This window comes from Engystomops pustulosus, chromosome 5, assembly GCF_040894005.1.
Source record: "Engystomops pustulosus chromosome 5, aEngPut4.maternal, whole genome shotgun sequence".
Classification (NCBI taxonomy): Eukaryota; Metazoa; Chordata; class Amphibia; order Anura; family Leptodactylidae; genus Engystomops; species Engystomops pustulosus.
The window spans coordinates 169,336,991-169,361,604 of record NC_092415.1 but is presented as its reverse complement, the minus strand read 5'-3'; the positions used below and the strand labels follow the sequence as shown (position 1 = coordinate 169,361,604).

Below are 24,614 nucleotides of genomic sequence, written 5' to 3'. Positions count from 1 at the left end.
TCTGTTCTTGCTGAACCACAACCCTTATGAGATCTAATAGATAATATAACCTTTCTATGATACCAAATTCATTTTTCTGAATTCTATGGGGACCACTGAAATGTTGGTCCCCCTTCAGCCTTTTTTTTTGGGGGGGGGGTGCCACATGATTCTAATTTTGTCATTCAGCGCAATTGTGAGAGCAGACTGATGTTTTAAAATATGTGAGGTGAGAAGCAGTCTAATTTCTTTTTTTCTTTACTGTATTCAGTCTAATTTCTTTTAATGATTTGACATGGCTTGCTTTAGATACTGTACCACCACCAAGTAGGGGGCCCTTCTGCTCACCTTTGTAGTTTAAAGACCTCTAAAAGACCTTCAAATACCCTTAATTCATTTGTGTTGATATTTGGCGCACTTTGGGCTTGTATTATACGTTAACGGTGGTAACATTTAGCAGATTTTCTTGGATGAAAACATTGATGACCCTGTTGGGATAGACTATATCTGATTGGTGCTAGTCTTACTCTCCATGACCCAATCAATCTGCTGGTTGAAGCAACCAAATATGACAAAGCTTCAATGGTAAGGTGAACATGCTACAGATTACAGCAATACTTTGGTTACATCAGTCTTCTCATAACAGCAGCCCTGGCTGGCAATGGATGTCAAGAGGCAGACCTTCACCGATCGGATATTATTCACTAATGGGAACCGAGCTGCAAACCTATACAACTATGGGAGGGAAAACTGCTCTCCGAAAACCCATTTAATGACACACATGTCTTTTTTGCATATTTGTTTTTTTGTAGGAGCTTTATAGTTATATTATACTTATACAATTTCAAAGAAATGGGCGCATGAAGAAATCTTTCCCATAGAAATCTGCTGCAAAATCTGTGCCTGACCTTCCTTTTGCTATGGGATCATGATGCAGTATGCGGGATGTAGATGCTCATTTATTAGTGTATTACGGTTCCTTGGAACAGAATTCTGCTGCTGTATTAATGGGAACATGGCTTCCCATTGAGCAGCCAGTACCATTTTGAGGTGTCACTATGAATATTGGTTATAATAATAAAGTATGAGCTTCTTTTTTTTTTTAATGTTTCTACAGGGCGTGACGTTTAAAGTAGAAAATAGTAATTTAGTTATTGCCCGAATTCTCCATGGTGGCATGATCGATCGCCAAGGTCTGCTCCATGTGGGCGACATCATTAAGGAAGTGAATGGACATGACGTGGGAAACAATCCAAAGGAACTGCAAGAGTTGCTGAAGAGTATTAGCGGTAGTGTTACGCTGAAGATACTTCCGAGTTATAAAGATGCAGTAACCCCTCAGCAGGTATGTGTTGCCTGCTGCTGATGCTGTGACAGATCCCACTTAATGGGGTTGGCCACAAATTAGAAAGTTTACCAGGGAAAGTGCAATTTCCTAATGGGGTCACTCGTATTGTACAAAACTTTCTTCTTCTGCCTGGATCAGCTGGATACTTATGTAGCCAGTTTGTTTCTTTCATATAATGAAAGAATATTTATTTTGGTGGTTCAGTATTCCGTTATTTTAACACCGTGTTTTCTTCATAGGTTTATGTGAAGTGTCATTTTGATTACAACCCATTTAATGATAATTTGATTCCCTGCAAAGAAGCTGGATTAAAATTTTCCAAAGGAGAAATTCTACATATTGTTAACCGGGAGGACCCAAACTGGTGGCAGGTAGGTGGCTAATATTATCTTGTGACTTGCAGCTTGAATTTTTTTATATTTCCAGAGAAAGAAGGTTTGGAGAGAGTCGGGTTATCATTGTAGCCAATGGAGCTCCTGCTCAGGGCCCTATGATTTCTTCCTGCTCAAGGAAGCTTCAATGGCAATCCAAATTTATATTGTTGTCCTTGGACTGGTGAAAGCAGTGGTACATCACAGAGCAAGAAGACTACAATAAGTTACTTCTTGAATTGTGGTGTTGGCTCTCTGCGATGAATTAGTGCCTTGTGGGTGGCAGTATGGGGACTTGGTCTACAAAAGGTTCAGCATCGCTGCCCTACAGAGACCTGGAAACCTGGTATTGTTTTGATTGCCAAATTCTGGACACTTAAAGGGATTGGCTTTACTTCATGGTTTTTTTTGTAATATGTAAATGGAGGGTTATTGGGTCATGTACCAATATAAATCTATTAACCGGTTAAGGACCAGGCCCTTGTTGGTTTTTTTCATTTCCATTTTTCACTCCCCACCTTCAAAAATCTATAACTTTTTAATTTTTACACGTAAAGAGCTCTGTGATGGCTTGTTTTCTGCATAACAAATTACACTTCATACTGATGGTATTGAATATTCCATGCTGTGTACTGGGAAGTGGGAATAAAATTCCAGTGAAAATGGTGAAAAACAGCATTTGCGCTGTTTTTCTTTTCGGCTTGGATTTTACAGCTTTTACTGTGCACCCCAAATGACATGTCTACTTTATACTTTGGTTTGGTACGATTACAGGGATAGCAAATTTGTATAGGTTTTGTTTTCATACATTTACAAAAATTTTAAAATTCTGTCGCTAATAACTTTTTCATACTTTGGTGAAGGAGCTGTGGGTGGTGTCATTTTTTTGAGACTTTTGATGAAGTTTTCAATGATATTATTTTTAGGACTGTACGACCTTTTCATCACTTTGATTTTTCTTTTTATATATTTTTCTGGTTAAATGTTCTGTACTGCTTTCTTGAAATCTAAATTAAAAGGTCCTGGAAGGTAGGTTGGTCATGGACAGCTAGGATCACATGACCCTCCAGTGGCTAACTCTTTAAAGAGGACTTGTCAGCTAAATTTTCGGCACCAGGAGCTGCTTACTAAAGTAAGCAGCTCCTAGTGCTTGAACAAACGCCGCAGTGTGAGTGATAGCGTTACCGGAAACTTCCGGTAACGCTATCAAACACTGTGGCGGAGTACAATGTAATCATCGGACAGCTCGCAAAGCTGTCCGATGTATTCATGAGGGGGCGGTCTGGGGAAGAAGCAGCGCCTAGCCACACTCCAACCCCGCCCCCTAATGAATATGTCGGACAGCTTTGCGAGCTGTCCGACAATTACATTATACCCCGCCGCAGGCGTTTGATCAAGCACTAGGAGCTGCTTACTTTAGTAAGCAGCTCCTAGTGCCGATAAATTGGGTGACAGGTCCTCTTTAAGGCCCATAGTTTTAAGTAATGATTTACAATAATCTCAAGCCTTCTGATTCACAAGATGGTGAAATGTGCCTATATACATTGGGTAAGATTGGTAATAATCTGTAGGCGCAGGTTGTATACGTGTAGGTCGCACAGGCGGCTGTATAAATGACAGTAGTTGTGCAGGGAATCCTCTCCTCCCATCACCAGGTCTGATCTGTAGGCCGGATATTAGTCAGTACTGGACATATTATCGGATGTATAAATCTAGATTAGCCAGCGGTGTGTTTAGCGGGTTAATGAATCCCCACACATTAGAGTGGAAGTTTAGCTATATGTTTTTGTTTCCTTTCATGTTTTCTGCAGAGAAATCCTTGATTTTTTTTTTCCCCCTCCTTGATCAATACAACAATTACAGCTCTTTGCAAGAAAGATGTTACTGTAGCTATTCTAGTGGCAGATGTGTTTTCACTTATCAGCAATTCCCCCACCTCCCTGCCTCTTGTCAATTCCTTGTTTTTTTTGTTTTCTTGCTTTTTTTTATACCTTGTTCCAATGTTCTTTGTCCTCGTCAAAAAACACCATGTCCCTTATTAAGTCTCCCGCTATGCCCAAGAAACAGACCTCACGTAAGAAGCTCAGTAACATCATATGTAGCTTGTGGATGGTTATTGTGCACTGAGCCTTTTCCCCAATCAACTTCTATTTTTACCTGGAAATGGAAATGGCAACGTATGAGAGAACAATAATGTGTTTTATTCTACATGTCTGTATGTCGGCGTTAACACATTGTGTTTCAAATTTGCCCTATTGCAACATGGGAACAGGAGCATTCAAAGCACCGGGTGCTGGTTACCAATAGCATGTGTTTCATTGACAACTCTCTATGTGATTGGGCCGAGCCGTGACTCAGGCCGTTCTGTAGCGTTTTCAAATTCAATGAAAAAACCGTAATTGGCCACACCCGCGATCTGGCTCTTTACCTTCAATGGCAGTTGAACTCTTGCTTCACAACTTTTCCTCCCGACTCCCTGCTTCGTTCTGGCTCCCCTAGACCAGCATGCGGCCCGCCCACCCTCAGGTTGCAGCCCCCGTTCTGCTGCCTGCAGCTTCTTGTGCAGAAGCAGGGCCTCAATGTTATTCCCTTTTATGCTGTGATTCACGGAAAATAAATTAAAAAAAAAGTGTGCAGGAAGCACAGTGCTGCGGGATTTTCCCTGCTGTACAGAGGAATAAGGCTGCTCACAGTGAGGAACTACAACTGGGGGGGGGGGGTGAACTACAACTGGGGGTGCAGCAGGGGGTAGGGGAGAGATATGACCTGGGGGGGGGCTAGGTGCCCGTGGGGGGGGCAGAGCTGTTTTTTTTTTTTTCTTGCCTTTTTGCTGCCTGAAGTGAAAATTATGTAAGTATGAATACCTGGACGGCTTCAGGCAGGACACAGTACTGGGGTCTCAGTTACCTGCTGCATGGGTTCAGACAATTTCCACCATCATAAATATCAGGTCTAAGTTACTTATTATATAAATGTAGTATTATGCAGGTGATTTCCAGGCGGTATTTACTCTGTACTATGTTTTTTTGGCGCATCTAGGGTTTTTGTTAATAGTGCGTCCCCATAAAGGATAGTGGCATGACAATATGGCCCTTGGCCCGAAAGATTGTGCACCCCTGACCTAGAGGAACAAAAGTGAAAGAATTCCCTACACAATTCCCCCTTTCACCAATATCATATGTAGGGGGAAAGATTTAAGCCACATTCTCAACAATTGGTTCTGGATGCACTTTTTGTCGGGTAGGGGGGGTCTTTACTTTTCTCCAAACAGATTTTTTTATGGCCTTTAGTTAATTTGAGAAACATCCCATCACTATTAGAGCAGAAAGTCTGGCCTTCCCTTGTGTTGGCTATGCTTCATGTTATATACATGAATGAAGGGTGCGTCTGCAGATCTGTGTGTTTTGGATGTGAGAATAAACCTCTTGTATCCGCTAGATAAGGCCTTGCCTTTGTTTCCTGACGCCCAGTGTATTGATTGGCAATATATTGTACGTGCCGGGTACTTCATGTTTTATTCACTTTTTATTACAGGCGAGTCATGTGAAAGAAGGTGGAAGCGCAGGACTCATTCCCAGCCAGTTTCTGGAGGAAAAGCGGAAAGCGTTTGTGAGGAGAGACTGGGATGGAACAGGTATCGCAGCACTAAAAGAGATGGGATTTAGTATGTATAGGTCACATACTCCGCATAGATTGCAGGCAATGCCGTTATACATGAAAAATAATAGTGTTAAGGGCTTTATATGTCATCTATTATGTAAATGCCAGCCCCTGTCAGACGTGTAGAATTGGTAGCCGGCGGCTGCCAAGGGGGAAACTCACATTTTGCACATCTAAATATTAAATGTCACTCCGTTTAAAAGGAAAACTTGTAGCGTCTTCCCTTTTTTAATCTTTTTAGGTAATTATTACAAAATGAACCACACAATGAAACTTGTCCTTCTGGGATATTCTCTTTTGTCTTATTAGGTGATGTAACCTTGCTCTCCCTGGTTCAGTATTGTATGTATAATGCAACCAGCAAGGACATGTAGGTGCCTCATTGGTATAGTGCTATTATTAATAGAGACAGCCTCTCTTATTATCCTGTATAGTTACTGATCGGAGAACACCTAAATAAATCCGTAGTTTAAAGCCAAGTTAATTTCATACTTGCAATGCTTAATGGGAGCCTTGGGTTATCGGTGTTTGGTTTGCTGATGACGGTATAGAAAAGACTGGATTACCAGGAATAGGACCTGCTCTGAATTTTGCAGCTCAGCGGTCTGTTCACACACATGGCCACGGCCCAGAGCAGCTGGGGAGCCGAATAAGGCTGTACATAAGGAATCCATAGTGGTGAGGGGGCTGTTTGGGATGATAAACTAGGGAATATTTTAGGGAACAGGAGACTGTTTTTTAGTTTCAGAATTTTTAATGCCAAGCATAAGGGCCCACTGAGGCACTGTCGCCAAGGGGCCTACTGAAACCTGGAGTAGACCCTGCACAGGGACAAGTAGAGAGTGTGAGCCCACAGAAATGCATCTCTGTTGAATAAATGGGTAGCACTTGGACAAAAACGACGTTGGAGTGCAGGGGGTCTAATAAAATTTCCAGTTGGTAAAAATCGGTTTGGAAACAGTAGGGTGAGCATTGGATAACTTCTGCGGTCAATACATGGCTGTATCCAAGTCAATTGTCTAAGATCCACAGTAGTTCCTCAGCTAAAACGGCTGCTTAAAATTAATTTCCATGCACAAGGTAACACAGGGCTTTGTACGGCCTGTGGGGCAAGTCTCAGGTCTTGTCTCCATAAAGGTATTGTAATGTCATAGCTGTCCTTGCTCTCTCGGGTGACGCCTGTATTGGAATACACCAGGTTAATATTTTAGCATTCTTGTTTGGTTAAACATAGAGCTCACATCTGAGAATAACATCTGTGTGATTATAATGTGCTCCGCTGTTTAGATCAAGCATCCAAATCTTTTAGTTTTCCTGCTGCATGCTGTGAAAAGCTTCAGAAAGTGCCTCTTTTGTTATTCAGTATGTGGGATCCTTGCTGTATGACTTGTTGCCTCTATTAATGTGTCACATAAAGACTTTAAAGTACTGAATATGTTCAATTAAAAGGTTTTGTAGAATACCATAACGGGGGGTACAAAAATGATATGTTGCCCTTTAAAAACAGTACGTTGCTTGGATAATACATGGCAGGACCGTTCCCCAAAAGCAAGCAATGATCTTTACTGACCATGGGGTCATGACCATCACTGGCATAGGGGAACCCTGATTCCCGTCTTATGCCCACATTAAGGGAAGAGGAGACTTTGCAAAACCTCTGAACCATTAAATGTGAAGCTCTGGATGTGCAGACGCTGATCCTTTCACTACAGGAATAAGATGGGGAACAGGGGACCTCCACCCGCTAGATTGAGGCAATCATTTATGCCTATACCATTGATGTCCCAAAAGGGCTTTCTTAACAGGACCAGCCCTTTAAGATAACGGTTTTCTTTGTCTACTCCACTACAGGTCCATTCTGTGGTACAATCACAAGCAAAAAAAAGAAAAAGATGATGTATCTGACTACAAAAAACGCAGGTAATATTCTTGCTGAATAGTCTCACAACTGTCGTGGTTATGGCAAATACATAAAGGATCAGTCAGACTTCCTTCTTTATAAGTATATGTAGGTGAGGTGTTTGTATTGTGCTATGTGTACATTATTATTCTATTGTAATATCTTCTTGTACATTGTTGTTCTTATACTTCAGAATATCTGTAGGACTATACAAAAATCTCCAGGGAGAAAATAGAAATGTAGTAACTGCCTTTAGGAATCCAGGACCAATGTTCCACTTACCCGACAGCCGGGTGAATGGACCCCTGAGCTCTGCTGTATTTGCTTGTGATTGTCTGTGATGAAGACTATGCAACCCAAAAATCCTACATGCCAAGTGCTGCATGGATGTCAGAATGACCTTTCTAATCTTATAATTTTAGTTTGTTAGGAAAATGCCCACAATCTTCTGGGCATCAGGAAGAGCAGAGGTGTTTTTATACAGCGCTCAGAGGGAGTAGTGTGGGAGCAGAAGGAATCTCTGCGTCTCACAAGGAAATGTGCGAACAACAAGTTTTCTGTGAAATGTCCGGCACAGAATATGTGAACCACTTTTTTTTTTTTTTTTTAAGGTTCTCTTATAGATGGAGGCATGGAAACAATGTGTGTCCCCTACACTCTTGTGTCACTCCCTCACTGTGATCCTCCCTTATGTTCTCTTTTTACTTATGCCGTATACTAGAGCTTGGCAATTATGCCTAAAGATTAAATCTGGACTTGACATCTCTCTGTCTCCCCTCTTAGCTCATGCCCTATCCTTTGTATTTCATACACTCTGTTATCTTGTTCCCCTCCTTTTGGCCCATAGCTTTATAGCTCACCATTATCTATGTTGCCCCTGCCAATTTTCAATGGCAGCTACACTTGTGCCGGGAGCTTTGTCCATCCGCTCCTGTTGCTGATGTTGGCCACTCCCCCTGGGGCAGCTCCAATGTCCTTCTGGTGTCTCAGGTCTTTTTTCACAATTCTGAAAAAAAAATCAAAAAAATTTGAACCCGTACAAGAAAATAGGAGTAACAAATTCCCCATCGTTCCATAATCATGCAGGTGTTTGCAGTTTCTGAAAATATAGTTTCACTTGTCTTATAAACTGTTTCCAAGATGCTTGGGAAAAAATTAAACTAAATTTGTTCCAAATGTCTATTTATAAATGGTTGCAAGGGAAGTGTAACCAGAATGCCGAAGCTTCAAGGGAACCTGTCACCTATGATGAGGCACACAAGCCAAATATAGTACCTAATGCATGGCTGTGCATGTGTCCCATAATTTCTAGTGTGGTTACCCTGTGTGGGATGTTTGATGAAAAAACTTTTATTCATCCCCTGGTGTAGCAGCTGTCCAGGCAAGGAGGTGAGGGAGCTCAGTTACCCAGTCAAACTAAAGGAAACCTGGCACTTCTGAAAAGGCACATAAGCCATACATACTACCTTATACATGACTGTACATCCCTTCTAGGTTGATTACCCTGTGTGGGACTTATTTCATTCACCTGGTGTTACCCAGTCAAACTCCGCTGCCTCCTCTGCTCAGCTTGAGGCTGCCACTCTTCCCCTCACCCCAACATAATGGTATCCTCTGAAAACTTTGGGAGGAGGGGAGGAGCTTGACTGGGTGAGGCCTCTTTCACACTTGCGTTGCAGATCACGTCAGAGTTTGATCAGGGTGCGATCAGGGTTTGGTCAGTGAAAAACGCACATTTCTCATCAGAGTGCAATCAGTTTTCAGTCAGAGTTTGTTCAGTGTCTCAGTTTTTCACGCGCATTTTCAGTGCAATTTCAATGCGTTTTTAACGTGCATGAAAAGGACTCAGGACTGAGCTCTATCTTTTCTATGGCAATTGATGTGTGAAAAACGCATTGCACTTGCATTGTACTTGCATGTGTCTCAGTGTGCAATGCATTTTTGATGCATCTCCATAGACTTGTATGGTGCGTTTTTCACGCGCGTGACTTGCAAAAGTAAAGCATGCCGAGATTTAAACGCACGTTAAAAAAAAGTGCGTGTGTGCATGAAAAAAAATGCAAGTCCGAAAAAGCCCATTGATTACAATGGGTCAGAGTGCAATGCAAGTTCTGCACGTCAAAAGCACGCGCAGAAAACGCAATTGTAGAAGGGGCCTAACTGTGCTTCCCGCCTCATGACTGGATAGCTGCTACACCAGGTGAATGAAATAACAAGTCCCACTTGGGTAATTGCACTAGAAGCAATGTACAGTCATGTATAAGGTAGTATATATGGCTCATGTGCCATTTCAGGGGTGACAGGTTTCCTTTAATGCAGGGCCAGCTTCTACATTAATACACAACAATTGCTAAATATGAAAATACTTTATGGTTTAATATTATGTATATAAAGATATATTTATACTCTTCAGCTTTTCTTAACACTTGGAAATCTCATAGCCTGGGGGGAAAAAAGTTTTCCTGTAATACTGGTTGGATGAAAAGGATTTATTTTGTAATTTTTTAATTATTATTATTATTATTATTATTATTTTTAGAATTTGACCGGCATGAGATTCAAATCTATGAAGAGGTAGCACGTATGCCCCCTTTTCAAAGGAAGACCCTTGTTTTAATTGGAGCACAGGGAGTTGGCAGAAGAAGTTTGAAGAACCGTTTGATTGTCCTGAATCCCACCCACTTTGGGACCACCGTTCCTTGTAAGACCTAGTGTTTTCTCATGCTAGTGCTTTATCGTCTATCACATATTTTATCTCGGATGAGATATTTTTAAAGGCTGCAGGGTAAGTTTAACTTCAGATGCCCCCATCCTCAGGCCAGTAGCACCTAGAAACATGTTATTTTAAAGACAAGAATCTCCCCGTTTAGATTACATTGGGCTTTTGGTTCTGTGGCCACAGAACTGGCGGTATAGTCTGACATAGGCAGTTCAGGGGAGATCAGAAAATGAAAGCCGAGCTATGATTGTTTGCTATTGGCAACTAGAACAGTTCTGCTCTGTTAATTCTGATAAATCTCCCCCATTATATCTTTAACTGTCTGTGTCTCCAGTTCTGTAGCACTCTGAACCACATGCCTGATTAGTATTTATAGTATCTAGAAACATGCTTTTTGCTGTAATTTTAAAAAGAAAAAAAAACTTGTTTTTAAGATGCATATTAGGCTTGTGGTTCAGAGAGCTACTAAATTGGAGACAGTGTTATAGACATAACCTTCCTATGTCTGACCGTAACTCCAGTTCTGTAAACAACAGAACCACAAGCCTGATGTAATCTAAAAGATGACATTCTTGTCTTTAAAATAACATGTTTCTATATGCAAAAGATAGTGGCATCTGAAGTGATACTCCCCCTGTAGCCTCTAAACTTGACTCATCTCAAGCAAAATTCACATAACTTTGTTTTTTTACAGTTAAAAGGGTGAGATTTAACACAAGAGGGTATTCTTAAAAGAACATTTCAAACCCTAATACCGGAGGGGGCTGAAACTTTAGTGGGGTAAAATCTGGTGACTGTATTCCTTTTAATAAAGGAATCGGAAGTGCTCAGCTGTAAATGTGGTCAAAAATTTCTAGTAGGGGTAAAAGTTGTCCTGTATATCTTAATTTCTCATTGCTTCTCTCCCATCACAATGCGGTTGTTATATCAGAGATTGGGATTGTTTCTCTATATACACTCTCCTCCCAGTAGTAACTTGTAACCTCTTCAAAACTGTAGTGACCAATCTTTCTACTAGTGTTTTATACTTTTCGTTTCTTAGACTTGTGATTTCCGCTCACTTATTGGCCACAATAGGTAGAACCCTACCAGATTCTTGTTTTAGCCTTTTTTACTGATAAACCTTAAAGGAAACCTACCATTTCAAATGGTCGGTGTAAGCTGTAAACACCGAGCACCAGCTCAGGGTGAGCTGGTGCCGGTGCTTAGTTTTGTTAGTGTTATAAACCGCGGTATCGCGGTTTTAACACTTTTTAAACTTTATAGCAGAAGCTGCTTTGGCGCTGCGCGCGACCGTGTGCGCGCAACACCTGCGGCATTTCCTATGTGGGCGTGCGCAGCGCCGAAGCAGTTTCTGCTATAAAGTTTAAAAAGTGTTAAAACCGCGATACCGCGGTTTATAACACTAACGAAACTAAGCACCGGCACCAGCTCACCCTGAGCTGGTCCTCGGTGTTTACAGCTTACACCTACCATTTGAAATGGTAGGTTTCCTTTAAATTACTACTTTTCCTTTAATGGAAATCCATCATGATAAACCAGGGACACTTACTCATAGATCCAGGCACCGTGACTGTGGTAATCTTCTTTTATTTGTTATCCATGGCCTTTTCTAAATTCAAGTTTTAAAATTAGTCTCAGGAGTTAGAAGGGCTCTGGTGGGTTGTTATTGGAGCCCTTCCATGCTGTAGCTGGTTTGGGGTCCACAGTATCCCACAACCTGCAGACAGGTTCACTTTAACTACATTATGAGATATTGCAGGCACAACACATAAGTAGGAGGGTATTGATCTAGCCACTTGTCTTACAGCCTGTTAGAATACAGTGAAGGGGATGGAGCTCCTAAGAGACATGAGGTTTCCCTGCTTTATTTTTAATCATAAAATAGAACCAGTGAATCATTCTCTTTTTGAAAAACATCTCAAATGTAAATCCCTTTTTTTTTTTTTTTTTTTTTTTTTTTTTTTGGATCTTCTACAGTCACTTCTCGCAAGCCAAGAGAAGATGAAAAAGATGGACATGCGTACAGATTCGTATCCCGGTCTGAAATGGAGGGTGATGTGAAAGGTGGCCGATACCTGGAACATGGAGAGTATGAAGGAAATCTGTATGGCACCAAAATAGACTCTATTCATGAAGTAGTTATGGCAGGACGGACTTGTATATTAGATGTAAATCCTCAGGTAATATGTCATTTGCTTGCAGGTTCCCTATTGGTTCTTGGCTGGAAGCTTAACCTATTTTTAGCTTCAATAGTCACTAACTTTTCTACAAATTTTCATAACTCGCACGTACAAGAAAATTAAGAAACAATGTAATATATCATTTTGCAGCGAAGTGTTTTTCTTCAACACTAAGGCTACATGCACACTGCTGTGGCCCCCCGCACAGTAGCACGCCGGGCACATGGAGGCGCGCGGGGAGAGGAGGAGGTGATCGCAGCTCACCCCCGCCCCTCTATAGGAACATACGGGCCACGGCGCCGTAATACATGTCCTATATTTTCCCGGGCTACGGAGCGGTAAAGTGCCGCACGGGTGCTGTGCCGTACCACTCCCATACGATGCCGTGAGCCCATAGAAGTGTATGGGGGACGTATATCTGCTGTATATACGTCGGCCGTATATACATCCCCCATACATGTGTGTGTGAATGCAGCATTACTTTAGCTTTTAATAATTTTTATTATGTGCCTTTTACTCTAAATTGACAGATTACACAGAAGCCCCATGCAGAGGGGGCGGTGAGTAAGTCGCAGCAGCTAGGCCTCTATCCAACAGCTCTGACATCTGCAAATTACAGGGAAACTGCTAGAAAATAAATATTTCAACATTGTTATTTCTCGTACACTCACACTGGATTTATTGAAAGCTATTATTCTCATCGCTAGGATATGAATTCAGATTATGGTGAGTGGGAATGAAGGCATTATGGTTCCTCTCTTATGCAGTGACTTTCTGACCTCCTATACCTGACCCTTGACACTACAAATCACTACTCCGTACAGTTCTGCTGCTGCTGCAGTTTCTTCATTCTCCAGATCGTAAAGTCCCCAAAAAAGTTCTAGACATGTGCCATCACTCGATAAGTGGTAAATGCCTCTCCAAACATTTTCAGAAACAAAAGAATTAACAGTTATCCTCACTAGTGTTGCAGGCAGCATTGTAATATAACACATAAAGTCACACATACTGGTCCAGCACCAGGATTGGTTTACATGGTAGAAGCAGTGAGTTTTCTAACTACATCGGGCCAGGGGTGTACCTAAACTTGCTGCTCCCTTAGACTAGCAATAGATGGCCGCCCCCTCCACCTCATCCTCTAGTAATAGATTTGGTTTGGGTTTTTTTTTTTTAGTCCGTTGGTTCTGCATACAGTGTCTCACACCCATGCTGACAAAAAGTTTTGCTTTGTAGTAAGTTACCGCACCTCTGATGCTGCCCCCCCCCCCCCATCTTGCTGCAGGTGGTGCTGCCTGAGGCGAGAGTCTCAACTCTCTGCATAGTTGTTCACCCCTGCATCTGACATCACTGTAGTCTTGTGATGTGCATATCCTAGTCCAGTGTCTGGCTGCCGCATGAATGTGTCCACATGGCTACAACATGCAAGTGTCCATATAAACCTATTACAGCGCTAAAGGCTGTAAGGGCGGGCAGGTATAGCTGTGATTTGGCTGCTGAACCAGTGGGGAGGAGACTGGTCAAGCCGATTGTTCATGTATCTGAGAGAGTCATGTCAGTCATCTAGTGTGTACTGCCAGCCTTATTCGTAATGGCTGAAGCTGCTCCAGGGAGTAATTAATAACCTAATGGTCGAAAATAGGTGATGAGTGCGGATGTGATATCAATCGCATGGTGGCCCCATCCCCAAGATTTGAATGAAAGATGAGCCTGCGATAAGACCGCGCTGATGTCTTCTGCCTCCATCCAGACTTTCAGGTCGTTAATAGTTGTGCCTAGGGAAAAATCCCTTTAAACTTTATGGTTTTACTTATTATTAGGAAATTGTCTAGAAGTTAATTGAATTTTCTCTGCCAATGGACCTCATTTACCATCCTGACAGTTCAACTTGTTCTACAGAAAAACAATTAAAAGCAAGGACTTATTTATGTATCGGGACACAGACGTGTCCTAGGTAGATGTCAGTGAACTACAATATGAGGAAATTTCTGTATGAATGTCATAAGTATCATCCTCCTTTTAGGAAGGTTGTACTCACAGGGGCAGAATTATAGTGTCTTATAGACTGTGTAGTCTTCTGCACTATGCACCAGACAGTCTTCTGCTGCACCGCATTTATCTGGTGATCAGTCTGCAGTATAAGATGGTTTTACTTTGCACCTCCCGTTGGAAAACAGCAAAAATCTTATACTCTTGATAAATGTGGCACAAAGCATTTTTGGTGCAAATTTGCTACAGAATTTTGTTGTAAAGTGATGCAGGAGGGGATGTAGGCAATTTGGATTACAAAAAGGTTTTTTGTTTTTTCTTGGAATGTTCTGTAAACAAAACCCCAGCCAAATTAATTCTATATAATTTTGTCTGCATCCTAAAGGGGTTTTTCTACAAAACGTAAGAACAGGGGGTCCGATGCACCTCCCTCGGACCCCACTTTGCTCCATGAGATAAGCGGACCAGCTGGTTGCACACGGCCAGGCTGCCCCATTTATCTCTATGAAACTTACGAATATTGCCGAGCAGCATACTCTGCAATCTACGTCAGGAGCAGAGAGATGAACGGGGCAGCCCGGACATGCACGACCGGCTGGTCCGCTCATCCCAGTCAGCAGAGGGGTCAGTTGGAGGTACTTCGGACCCCCTTTAAATTTGTTCCAGTGTTGCTGTAATAGGACTTTAACTATTCCAACTTAAAGCAAACCTGTCACCGCACTAACTCACTGATGGTTTTAGATATTCTGCATCCATTTAATATAGGTAGCTTTATCTGTCATCATTATAGTAATACTTTACTTACCGTAGTTGTGTAATCTTTAATCCTCATCACTTGTGTTTTCTTCACAGGCTTTAAAAGTGCTAAGGACCTCCGAGTTCATGCCATATGTAGTATTCATCGCTGCTCCAGAGCTAGATACGTTGCGTGCCATGCATAAAGCTGTTGTAGATGCTGGGATTACTACAAAACTGCTCACTGTAAGTACAGGGGAGGATGGGTTTGTGCCTTCTTATGTATTAATGTAAAAAATAAAAATCTCCTGTATTATGGGTCCATGTTTGCCCTTGCTGTGGTTTTCGAGTTGCCATTTAAAAATCTTAATATCTTAAAAAGAACCTGTCACCAGGAATATGACAGCATCCAATAGCCTTTCAAATCGGTATAGCATAGGCTATTTGAACCTGTCATGAGCTAAAAATGACATTCCTGGTGACGGGTTTACTTTAGCATACTTTTACATGGAGGGCTGTCCATTCAGTTACAGGGCTGCCCCTGCCCCCCCCCCCCCTACTACATACTTCTAGCCTTAGCAAGAGCAAGATAAATGCACACTGATTGAGCACAAGTTAGTTTATTTTCCAGCATATAAATCCAGTGTTTGCTCCTGACTACAGATGATGTGCTACACACTTCAGTAAGTGCCGATGCCCACAGTGCCCATGAGTGCTTCTTCATATCCGGCTTCTCCTCCCCATTGCTGGGCATTTTGCTGTCTGGTGGCAAGTGGTTAAGAAATGTAATTGAACGCAAATGCCATAAAGCGCACACCGTCTAAATAAGCCGGCTGCTGTAATTGTTCATTTGCTGCCTATTAACAAGTAGACACTTAATTAAGGTTTCTAATTGAACACAGATTAGGAGCCTTGAGCGCTGCTCTGCCAATCTGGACGTTACCCACTGATTGATGGTTTTACAGCTTCACATCATTTCATATTATCATTTGGTTTTGGAAATGTTCATATGATATATATATCTACCCGTGTGACCATTTAACACTAGGGCCACAAAGCTGTGCCACGGTAATACCAGTTGTGCACGTACATATTTGATAACTTTTCTTAAGTCCCCACCAGACTGGCTTATTTTTCTCTGGTATTTTGCACCCAAAAAAGGCACATGACATTAAAGGGGTTTTCCCACAAAAGGAGTTAGCTCTTATCCTGTGGGTAGGGCCTAACTTGACGATCAGCAGGGGTATCAGTGACCAGAACTAGGGGTCCGATGTGATCCCTTGTGGCTCCCCGAGATTAATGGAGCAGGCGGCCGTGCTCCTTTCTGTTCTGTTACAAGTTGGATCTACTGTAGGTCAATGGTTTTCCTAAATACTTACCTGTGCCGATCAGTTTGTATTTTTGCCATTATGTGCGTTCTTCATTGATTGATATGTGCAGCGAGGCAGTTGCAGGCTTGAAGGTTTTGTTCCGCCGGATCTTTTGTCGGTTCTCTCTTTTGGAGCATAGAAAATTGGAACATGTTTCCTGTTTCTTGCAGATTTATTTTCACAGTTGGGTCTTTTTAAACGGAGCCAGTGAAGCGCACGGCCGCTGCGGCTTTCTTCTCCACTCTCTGTGTAAAACCTAATCTTGATGGAGGATGTGTTCAGAGAATATTGTACTATGAGAGATGTTATCTGTGTAGTCACTGGGGCTACAGCCATGACTACTGGCAGTGTTCTTATTTGCTCTTGGATCTCCAATTTGTTTTAACCAAATAATTGCTGCTCTGAATCTTCCCTTACCTTTGGTTTTCTCTAGGCTTTATTTACCTATCGCCTCTGTGAAGTATTTAGCCAATGAATAACCTGTTATTTCATGTTAGCCAGCCAGTAATAGTAGTCTCCAGTATTAGGAGGTTTATACTCTGGTGTCTCCCAATTATGGGCTGCTCTGGGGGGCCTCCGCCAGCGTTTTGGGCTGCTCTGGGGGGCCTCCGCCAGCGTTATCCCCTTAAAGTTGAGCAGTATGACATTATGTGTCTTGAACCTATTTTGTTCACTTTTCAATAGATCCAAGAGACCAACAGTGTATATCAATCCATTTTTATATATATATATCCATTTTTATATATGGTCTGAAGGAGGTTCCCCCTCCGAAACGTCACGACACACCGGACGTTCGTTGTCTCGGTCGGTTTTCTATGGACTTTGGCAACGCACTCCGAAGTTTGGTGATGGTACTGATGCCTTTTATGTCTTGTTTAAATTATGAAACTATATAAAAATGGATTGATATACACTGTCGGTCTCTTGGATCTATTGAAAAATGTTACAATGTTGCAAGGATTGAGAGCCTTGTAAAAAGCAGACCGATGTTCACCTATCATTTAGAGCACAAGTGTGTTATTTGTTTGCCCTATTTTGTTCACCCCTGACCTAAAACATTAGATCAGAAATTAAACAGACATTTCTAGGAAATTTCATAATTTTTTTAAAATAATTTATTATGTTTGTGGAGTGGGAGTCCATTTTATTCCAGCGCCACCCAAATGCCCCCTAGCCCTTCTATAGAACAGAATGATTGGATAAAGTTTAGAGACTTGCATTATGTTATGATGTAAAATTGATTGTAACCTGAAAAGAAATCACCTTTTATATTTTTCTCCTGTTTTAATGAATACAAAGCTCAGTGACTTAGAATTTCCCATTTTAGAGCCACAAGAAAGACTGAACTTTCTTTTCATTCCTGCTTGTAGGACACGGATCTGAAGAAGACGGTTGATGAGAGCGCTCGGATTATGAGGGCCTACAACCATTACTTTGACCTGACTATTGTAAATGATAACTTGGACAAAGCCTTTGAGAAGCTCCAGGCGGCTGTGGAGAAGTTGAGGTCGGAGCCGCAGTGGGTCCCCATTAGTTGGGTTTACTGACTGTTTTCTTAAGTTAATATTTTATTAACTAATATTAAAGACACTCAAACAGATCGAACTTGGAAACGGAGATGGCGACTTCCACACGTGCGCCGTATGTTCCCTAAGAAGGATTTAAAGGATCGTACACTGTTCTGAATTTTTATATAACCCTTCAAGGGAAAGTGTACTTAAATATGTAATTTATTTTAATTTTTATAACTTTTTAAAGATAATCTTTCTATTCACTATACATGAAGGAAATGCGTTCAAGCATTTTGTGTTTTTTTTTGTTTTGTTTCCCATGTGGTACATTTTGCCTTTTTCATCCAAAAAAAAAAGTTTGTCATTAACATTTGGTCTTACATTTTTCACTGTGATATAAAGGATACTTGAAATAATTTTGTAAGTCTACGTTGTTTGATAAAACTGAACTTGAGATCTGTTAGGAGATCACTTCTCCAAGGAGAAACTTAAGGGCACTATATGTCATTGTGGCTGGAAGTGTGAACATCTGCCATGTGCTGTAGACTGCAATACCGATCACTTGTTTATTAAAGGGATTGTCTGGAATTATGGGTTTTTTGTATATAGGCCCAAAAAAAGTGTGACCCCTCGTTTTCATGAAATGTTATGCTGACCCTCTGTACACAAAGAAAAATCGGAGGGAGGTGAATGTAGTGTGGTTGTTATTTGTATATCCTGCCACCTTATCCTATATACAGAAGTAACCCTGAACCCAGACAAAGCCTTTGAGTAGTTACCTTTATAGTAATTGCTATTGAGAGTTTCTCTGTAAACACCTGTTGTGGCAAATGGGTTTCCAAATGGGCTTTATATTGGTTATAGTATAGTGTAAAGTCAGACATATTGTAAGGAGAAATCAGCCTGTTTTCTGAAAGGCAGCCATATTGTGAGCTGAATGAATACTTCTGAGGTTGCACTATGACCTTTTCCCATAGACCCTCTACATTGTTGTCTAAGCCCCTCTTTGCACTGCATAGCATCATGTACAATGTTGGGTTCAGTTTGATTAGACACTTCTGGTATCATGTAGTTACTTTCTACCCCCTGGAGTACAGTAATCTCGACTCTGTTTGGTTATGTGACCCCATGGCACTGCTCCAAAATACTTGGTCCATACTTTGAAGTAGATCCTCAGTACTTTCCATTCCTTTTTTGTAGTTAAAATGATCAATAACTGTTAAAGGCTGAAGGTGAGACAATACCATGCAGTGAATAAGAAGTTTTTGGCTTAAAAAAAAAAAAAAAAAAAAACTTAGTGATTTTTACTGATTTATTGTCCAGTATTTAAGATGGTTGCCCAAATTTTGTGCAGGTGGTTAAGTACATTTCAGATCAAATATCTGTCTTCATCAAAACGGAGGTTAGTTGTTGTGGGTGAAATCGGACGCATGGCCTAAACTGACGGCTTCAAAGATAAAAAGCTAAAACTTAAGGATTGTGTATTAATAAATATTCAGTATTAAATATTTAGTATAGTTCAATAAAACATGGATGTTACTTCTTCTACAGGCTTCAATGGCCCCAACGTGAAGTTGGACATCACAGTAATCTCACATTACACACACTTAAATTCAAACAGGAGAGGCGATACGGGCGCCACATGTGTAAAAAACGTTTTAAAGTACAACAAGGTGTTTTAGAGTAATGCTCACCTTTCTAGGTTGTACGGGCGGTACAACACGTTTGAGCGCAATGGTTAGTTGGGTTTTTTCGGCGGCCTCCTGGGTACCGAGGTGGAGGATTATTCACCCCGTCTTGTCTTATCCCTCAGTAGTGGTGTCTTCCAGGTTGTCGGCGCCAACATAAATCTTCCACAAGCTGTAGCTCTGGACCCGACTGCTCTGGTGCTCAGAGCAGTCGGGTCCAGAGCTACAGCTTGTGGAAGATTTATGTTGGCGCCGACAACCTGGAAGACACCACTACTGAGGGATATTACACACACTTAGACTTTTGACATCAGAATTCAAGAAATGTGTCACTTTTTGTGGAACTTTACCAGAATTTTACTTTTCTACCAACTTTTGTTTGGTGTGGATATAGAGAACTGTTGCTTTCTCTGTATCGGATAAGCTGAAGACAGGTCAAAAAGTTGAACTTTTTTTAATGTATGAAGATGAAACCATTTGAGGGAGCTTCTCCATTTCCTGATCACAGATACTCATTGATAAAATAATGCACCAAGAAGTTGTTGGGATTTCATAAAATCTTGAACGTGGGAATATCATGAGGAAATATGTAAGTGGTTGCAATATTGGAACTAAATGATGGTTTTTTTTTGGGGTGGAGGAAATGTTAGAAAGGAGGCTCTGGTATTCTGCTGGCTGCCTGTAACGAGGTTACGAGATGAGATATGGTTAGGCATGGAGTCATACAGGTTCCGTATGTGATCCTACTGTATTTTTACCCTCAGATGTTGCAGTTGGGCCCCTAAATCCTGCATACTTGTAGGTCGTCTAAACTAGTTTCCTAGCTGCTCCATTAAATGCATGATGAGCAGTAAATCTGGCCAAGGGTTGAAATCTGAGTCCTGGGAAGTCCTTGCTGAGTGTTGTTGAGCAGTTACCTTCTCAGAAATGTCATGTCGAAGCCCTGTCTTTTGATGTAACATATATGGCAACAGGGTGTCGTACACATTGATGTCCCTCATATCATTCCATGGGGTGACCGTCTGTGGTCTTCGATAGCCTCCCAGATGATCACACAAACAGTGAAGGCAGTTTAGGTGAGATTGAAGCTCTGACCACGAGGCCCTCATACTCAAGCCCGATCATAATGAATCTGTAATGGTGGTGATCTAGTTCCACTACATAAGGTTCCAGGTTTCTCTTTCAGGACACTACTGCAAATAAACACAACTGTGGCAGGAGAAAATGAGACCTCTGATAGATGTGTCCTTCTGCTGTGTGTCTGGAGAAGGTCTGGCTGTGTAATAGAGCCACCTTAATGGTAGACTGCAAAACTGAAAGCGGCTCGTGCTTGGTCTGGGACACCCACTGTATGTTCATCAAACTGGGCGAGGGGCTTAGAGGTAGAGAAGTCTGAAGATAGTATCAAAAATTCAGACCTGGCTCCTCTGTCACATTAGGCTCTCTGACAGGGCAGCATACAAAGTTAGATCCAGCACAAAAAGGTCCATTTTCTTGATTTAAAACTTTTTTATTTTTTTTTATTTTTATTATTCCGTAAAATCCATTCACACTATATCAGCAAGTGGATAAGAAACGAGGAAACCCAACATGTTTCTACCATTTATAAGACGCTTTTATTAAACTACAAGCCCTTTCAGAAATGTCCTTTCTAGAATTCCCTTTATGTGAGATTTCACCTGTTTTACCTATAAAAACAAAAAAAATATTTAGAGGCTGAAAGAGGGGGGGGGTCACTTCAGACGCCCCTATAGTCTGTGGTATAGTGCCTAGAAGCCTGGTTGTTGGACTATTAAAGATGAGATTAACATCACCTCCGCTCAATTTCATATGGAGATTTTTTTTTTTATACAGTGAGATTTCACATAACATTGGGAATTGTAGACAAGACCTTTCATACCTTAACGGAGGGGACTAGTAGTATAACCAGGTAAGATGTGCTGTCAGGGGAAGTATAGATCTATATCTTTGAAGTTTCGTACTAGAATTTCGGTTTTCAGTAAGAATCTATAGGAGCAGACGGCATCGTGTGAATGTGGAGTTTGTCGTCCATATTGTATTCTGCTCCTTCATCATTACAAGTTGTTGTAGCAATAACTACACTGTTGTCTTGGGGACTGTCTTTCAGATCACTTTTCACTTGCTGGTAACAAGCAGCTTTGATGTGTTTGGGACCAGGGTTTTATCCCTCAAGCCAAGACTAAATTTCTAGCCAATAATATTGTATTCGCCGTGTTTGGGTACGTTCAGTCTTATGAAACTCTGGAAAATTGTTTTCATCCGGTTCATTCAGTATTCATTTTGTTTTCTGTGTGACACCAAAATTTGTGATGGGTTCTTTTATTTTTTTACCATTGTACGGAAATGTGCTGTAATACTGTTTGTGCTCTGTGTCCAAGGGTGGTGTCTATCCTTCCTCAATAGTCTTTTATTGTATACGCTTTACACAGATGTCTACGTTGTATTAAAAAATGGGCCCTACCCAATGTTTTTTTTGTTTCATAAAAAGGCAGCTACGCAAATAAGAATTTGCTATAAATATATAATGGGACATAATAACCCCATAGATCCTTACTAACCAGTGTCCATCAATATAATTATCTTGAATATTACCAAGATATGTGCTGCTGCATATCCTTTACTTGAATCCTTAAATTTACCATTACTCTTGTAATTATTAGCCAAATTCAAGTGGCTATATGGACTTTTTTTCTGAAAACTTTACTTTGAAGCAGGTTCATTAAAGGGAGAATGTCACCAGTTTTGACCATAAGTCTTTAATAGAAGCTCTTTGTGTATGTTTGTAGCAGGACTGTGACAAATGAACTATTAATCCAAAGAAACGGTTACCATGTTGGAGAGTTATCTGCTCTAACCAATAAAGTGGTTCCAGCTACCTTCTTCCTTATTCACTTGTACTACCCAAATAGAAACCTGCTACAATTGTCGGTCATGGGAGATGGTACCTGGATAAGCCCCGGCAAGATATGTGATACCTAACCCTTCAGGATGAAGAACCACTCATAGTACCACTTGCAGAGCCGCAACATCGAATTAAGGCCAGAGACTTGCAACCGTGGTCAGCCCATGCATCAAGCACCATGCAGTAGCCACATTTCATGGAGGATGGCCATGTAACTAATATACGGGGTCCCCAGGGTGACTCTCTCCTCGGGGACCCCAGGGTGACGCTCTCCTCGGGGACCCCAGGGTGACGCTCTCCTCGGGGACCCCAGGGTGACGCTCTCCTCGGGGTCCCCAGGGTGACGCTCTCCTCGGGGTCCCCAGGGTGACGCTCTCCTCGGGGTCCCCAGGGTGACGCTCTCCTCGGGGTCCCCAGGGTGACGCTCTCCTCGGGGTCCCCAGGGTGACGCTCTCCTCGGGGTCCCCAGGGTGACGCTCTCCTCGGGGTCCCCAGGGTGACGCTCTCCTCGGGGTCCCCAGGGTGACGCTCTCCTCGGGGTCCCCAGGGTGACGCTCTCCTCGGGGTCCCCAGGGTGACGCTCTCCTCGGGGTCCCCAGGGTGACGCTCTCCTCGGGGTCCCCAGGGTGACGCTCTCCTCGGGGTCCCCAGGGTGACGCTCTCCTCGGGGTCCCCAGGGTGACGCTCTCCTCGGGGTCCCCAGGGTGACGCTCTCCTCGGGGTCCCCAGGGTGACGCTCTCCTCGGGGTCCCCAGGGTGACGCTCTCCTCGGGGACTTTAACTATATGCCACCTTTTGGTTGTTTTACCAATGGACAAAATGTTGTTGCAATTTGCCAATCTTTGCTAGATCATGTCCATTTTCCTCAAAGCCACAAATCTTTATCAAGTAAGCGCACATCATATCTGTTGCAGGTTTTGGGTGAAAAATTGAGCCAAAATTCTAGCACCTTTTTAGCTTAATAAATCTCCCTCAATGTCTTCACTTGTGACACCAAAGCAGTATCTGGGATGCTAATAGGAATCTTCTTATGGCTATTCTGTCTACAGGAACAGATCACCTGGTTATGTAAGAGAAAACTGTTAGTAGCTGATAAGTGTGCATTTGTATGGTTTCAGATATGTAACATTTGTGATTTTATATCGATAAAAAAATTACTCAAAATAAAGAATAAATTGTATTAAAATAAACTTCTAATTCAGTACTTTAGACTTCAGAGTCTTTCATTTAGATTTCATTATCTTCATGGAGCAAATACCATTTATTCAACTAAAAGATGATCCAACAATAGTGCAAAGAAAACAACCACGGAGGAGCGACCTTCAGGAGAGTCCAAGAATCAAATCCAATTACAAGTTAGAAAAGAAAAAAGTCAAATCTTCTGTCAAATGTTTTCCCGCCTTTGCACCAGACCTTTTGTGGTATCAAATTCCAATGAATCAAATGTAAATCAAATATATAAAGGTGTGTAGGTGTGTTTCCGCTAAAGGAATCTGCACAGCCCTGTTTACGTCAGCAAATTTTGCACAGCTACTCTCTGACTCAGGGAAGGTCATAGACCAGGTTTTTAGCTGAAATTTTCACCCCACACTTTCCAAAATCCACTTATTTACCACTATATATAGGAGCCATTGTCTTCTGCTGCAGCAGTTAGAAGCTAAGCCATGATTGGTTGCTGTTCTGCCACAGGTCATTAATATGAGCTCTGAGCTTTGATTGGTTACTATAGGCAATGAGTATAAGACTTTTATGTGTGCGGTAAGATGGATAGGGGGAGATTTATCAGAAATGTTCGAGGTAAAACTGTTCCAGTTGACCATGGAAACCAATCAGAGATCAGCTGTAATTTTATAAATGGCTGTGGGAAAAGGAAACCTGACCTCTGGTTGACATGGGCAACTAGAACAGTTCAGCTCTCGGATTCTTCTGATAATTGTCCATATAGACAGGAAATGTCAGAGAGCGAGAGAGATAGACACACAGACTGTCAGAGAGACAGACAGAGGCACACACAGGGATGGTCAGTGAGAGACTTGCAGACTGTCAGAGACTCACATAGAGACTATCAAAGAGACAGTCAGACGCACACCCTGTCAGAGAGGTGCACACAGAGACTGTTGGAGAGAGTTAAATATAAAATATATTTTTTATTAACCCATTCTATTTTGTGTTCTATTATTTACTATCCCGTGCAACTCCGGGAGCTACAGCTAGTTTTTAACAAAATGACAACCATTACAT

General features: G+C 41.8%; 1 protein-coding gene across 5 annotated transcripts in view; it reads left to right on the top strand.

The window, feature by feature from the left end:
• PALS2 (protein associated with LIN7 2, MAGUK p55 family member) overlaps positions 1 to 18,178 on the top strand; it is a 51,697-nt gene extending 33,519 nt beyond the window's left edge. For all 5 annotated transcript variants that reach the window (XM_072153764.1, XM_072153766.1, XM_072153767.1 and 2 more), the window contains 8 exons: positions 1,097 to 1,324; positions 1,567 to 1,698; positions 5,233 to 5,332; positions 7,210 to 7,278; positions 9,798 to 9,959; positions 11,958 to 12,160; positions 14,999 to 15,127; positions 17,622 to 18,178. In XM_072153764.1, coding sequence (XP_072009865.1) covers positions 1,097 to 1,324; positions 1,567 to 1,698; positions 5,233 to 5,332; positions 7,210 to 7,278; positions 9,798 to 9,959; positions 11,958 to 12,160; positions 14,999 to 15,127; positions 17,622 to 17,798 — 1,200 coding nt within the window. In that variant the 3' untranslated portion in view covers positions 17,799 to 18,178. The remainder of the gene's footprint in view (positions 1 to 1,096; positions 1,325 to 1,566; positions 1,699 to 5,232; positions 5,333 to 7,209; positions 7,279 to 9,797; positions 9,960 to 11,957; positions 12,161 to 14,998; positions 15,128 to 17,621) is intronic.
• Positions 18,179 to 24,614: the final 6,436 nt, after the last annotated feature.